At 44.4% G+C, this 3,841-nt stretch overlaps 1 protein-coding gene across 1 annotated transcript; it reads left to right on the forward strand.

Annotated features, from left to right (window-relative positions):
* The first annotated feature begins 1,649 nt into the window (after window positions 1-1,649).
* Window positions 1,650-2,579, forward strand: LOC120988282 (olfactory receptor 1019-like). Its single transcript, XM_040415934.1, has one exon. It carries the CDS (start codon window positions 1,650-1,652, stop codon window positions 2,577-2,579), a length of 930 nt encoding a protein of 309 aa, XP_040271868.1.
* Window positions 2,580-3,841: the final 1,262 nt, after the last annotated feature.

Here is a 3,841-nt window from a genome sequence, read left to right on the forward strand (position 1 = left end):
TTATAGGGCCTGTCAGTGTCCCTTTAAGGTTTTACACAATAATAGCATTTTTGAAACCCAAAAAATTATGTTTTAGTGTATTTATAGTCTGAGAGCCATAGCTTTTTTATTTTATGACTGATTGTCTTAGTTAGGGTCTCATTTTTTGTGGGATGAGGTGACGGTTTGATTGGTACTATTTTGGGGGGCATATGCCTTTTGGATTGCTTGGTGTTGCACTTTATGTGATGTTAGGTGACAAAAAATGGCTTTTTTGGCACTGTGCAGGGCTGATCGAGGTCTATGGCAGACCCGATAGCTCCTGCACTCACCCGACCCAGGCGGTCACATGACCACCGGGCCGGTACAGGAAGCGGCATAGCGCTTCCTGGTCTGTATACACAGCGTTCGTTGAGCTCTGTGTATACAGCGATCTAGAAGGCAGGAACACCTGGGAACTGTCCCTGCTTTCTCTCTGTGGTGCCCTGCTTTCACGGACAGTGGGCAAACCACTCTGCAGCTGCACGATTAGCGTGCAGATGCCATCTTTAAATGTACGTTCCAGAACGTACATTCAGAGATAAACGTCCTATGGGCAGATGTGAAGTGGTTAAACAAACTGCCCATTATCTATGACTTCTGCCTTTAAACTCTCTCAACTTGCTGGATCTTCCTGAAACTTGGCTTCAACATTCTGACACTGCTTCCTCAGCTGCTCTATCTTATGGTGGGCCACGACAGGCATTGGTGGAGGAGTAGGCATACAACTTTCTCCACAATGCACATTTCAGTTCATTCCCCCTGTACCCTCACTCACATTCCCCACTTTTGAGGTCTACATAGGGATGGGCAAAACAGTTTGCTATTTTTTGAATGGCAGATGAACCCGAGTGTTTTCAGTTTTTTTTTTCAGGCGAATCCACTAAATCGGTGCTGTTAGTACAAATGTCAGGGGGGGAAAGAACTAGGGAGGAAGAAGAAGGGTTCTTACATGACTCTGAGAGTAAGTGGGGAGGGGGGCTGTTTCCCTGATTGTTTCCCAGGCAGACAGACAGCCTAGATAAGCCAATCAGTGCTGCAGCAGGCCTGGTGTGCACTAGCAGAACAAGCAGAACGCCATTCTGTGCTGGGCTGTGAATGAGGGTGGTTGGGTGTTACAGTGTCTGCCAAAAATCTTAGGAAGTCAAAGACAGTCAGAAATCAATCAAGGTTGTATTCTACTGCAAGAGACAGTGTAGGTAAAGGCTAGAATTACAAAGAAGAAGAATTGTGTTTGTAGAATAGGGACAGGCAGGGAAAGCTGTGAGCCAGGGAGTGAGAAGTGAGGAGCTGAGGCTGGCTGTGCCTGCTAGCACAACTACAGCTGCTGGAAACCTCAAAAGCAGCTACCTGCAAGGAAATCCTTTAATTTTTTTTACCGATTTCCACCCATTTTTTTTTTTGGGGGGTGTGGGAGTGGAATAAGAGAAAACTGTACAGTCTCCACTAGAGGGAGCTTAGAAGCTTACTACATACAGTTGTACACTGAATTCAACAACTAAACAGTGTAGTGAGATCCCTCTGTATGTGAAGAAAGAATTTTTGACCTACCAACGTCATTCAGACTTCAAGAATAGAAAGTTCCATACCGCACATAATCTGTTTCCTTTCTTTCATCACAGACACTCAAGATGAATGACTGTAAAAACAACACCATGACTGAATTCTACATGACCCCATTCTCCACCTCCAGAAGAAATGAAATTCTTATATTTACAGGATTTTTATTCATGTATCTGCTAGCAGTGGTGGGAAATCTGCTCATCATTGCACTGATCTGTGGTGTACCCCAACTTCACAGCCCCATGTATTTCTTCTTGTGTAATCTTTCTTCAGTTGACGTCATCTATGTCTCTGCTATTATACCAAAGATGTTGTTCATCATGTTAACAGAAAATAAGACAATCTCCTTCCATGGCTGCCTCATTCAGCTGTCCTTCTTCATGTTCTGTGGAATTGCTGAGATTTATATTCTGACCTCCATGGCTTATGATCGCTATGTGGCTGTTTGTTCTGCTCTGCATTATTCTTTGATCATGACTAGGAAAATTTGCATTATTATAGCAATTTCCTACATGATTTTAAGTGCTGTTAATTCCCTAATGTTAACCTTCATGATATTTAACTTATCATTCTGTTACTCTCACCAAATAAACCATTTCTTTTGTGAGATACTACAGTTAATGGCACTGGCTTCTAGTGAAACGAAGCGTATGAACATGATCCTCTCAGTTGAAGATTTTTGTGGAAGTTTAAGTTTGATATTTATTTTGACCACATATATAAGAATTATCTCCACAGTTTTGAAGATTCGTTCCTCTAAAGGACGGCTTAAAGCTTTTTCTAGCTGCTCCTCCCACATTATTACCGTCTTATTATTCTATGGACCAAGCATCTTCATGTACATGAAACCAGAGTCTGAACACTCTAAGGAAGAAGATAAGATTCTCTCAATGTTTTATGTGGTTGTGGTCCCAATGTTAAACCCTTTTGTATATAGCCTGAGGAACAAAGAAGTCCTGGGAGCTGCTAGAAAAATGACCAATGTAATATTGAAATAAAAATAATTCCATTTTGAAAAAAATAAAAATGTGTTTGATTGGATGTGATCTGGATGAGCGAATGGTAGTAATGCTGGCTGCTTAAACTGTAGCATCTCTCACAATAATCTGTGTCCTACAGAGGGGTATGGTGGGAGAGAAGGTATAGTACATTTATTTTGGAATTGTGAGATTGTACAAGGAGTTTGGGGGGGAATGTGTCAGTTTGCTTGGAAATTTTTAAAATGGAGAGTTAATGAAAGTGTAGGTGGTGGGAAATATTACTGGTGTTGAACATAATATTGTTATGCCAGTGGCCTGTAGCCGCCACCATTTCATTTCAATGGGTGGGCACAGACACCACTCCACTTACCCTGCTTTGGTGGTCTGGAACCTCTGGCTCTTCCCTGCCCTCCAGCAGTGAGTCCAGCCACCACAATCCACTGTCTTATGTCCCTATACAGGCTCCAGCTTGCCTTTGTTGCCTCTACAGTCTGCCCGTAGGGCACGCTCAATATTCAACTCTGTGAGAGCGAGCATGCGCACCCTTATTTACACCACCTTAACCCTGGAGTAGTTAAAGGGTTATTCCCATCTCAGACATTGGGGGCATATCGCTAGGATATGTCCCCAATGATTTATATGTGCAGGTCCCATCTCTTGGACCCACATCTATGCTTAGAACTGGGCCTGCAAAGTCCCGGAGGGCGCAACACTCATGTGCAGCCACCCTCCATTCATTCCTATGAGGGCACCGAAAATAGCCAAAAGCTGGCTCGGCTATTTTCGCCAGTCCCATAGAAGTGACTGCTGTTGTGGCTGCGCTTTCGGGGTGTGCCTCCCATCCATTTCAATGAGACTTCCAAGAATAGCAGAGTTTGCCGATTGGCTCTTTTCGGTGCTCCCACAGGAGTAATGGAGGGCAGCTACACATCTATACTTAGAATGGAGCCGGCAAAGTTCCGCAGGGTGCATCGTGCATGCACGACCACCATCCAGTCACTCCTATGGAAGCGCCAGAGCACCAGAGGTGGGACCCGCACCTATCAGACATTGGGGGTATATCCTAACAATATGCCACCAATGTCTGAGATGGGAATAACCCTTTAAGGCACCTTCCTCTTTGCGTTAATGGTGCTGGCAGTAGGGTATTAGCAGTGAGGAGCAGCAGCAGCTGAGGCAGCAGCAGCCATATGGTACCTGTTGGAAGGCAGCAGAAGCCTTACAGAAGATGATGGTTGGCAGGCTGCAGCATGGGGCATGATGGCACTAGTAGCATGATG

Source organism: Bufo bufo, chromosome 1 (assembly GCF_905171765.1).
Source record: "Bufo bufo chromosome 1, aBufBuf1.1, whole genome shotgun sequence".
Lineage (NCBI taxonomy): Eukaryota > Metazoa > Chordata > Amphibia > Anura > Bufonidae > Bufo > Bufo bufo.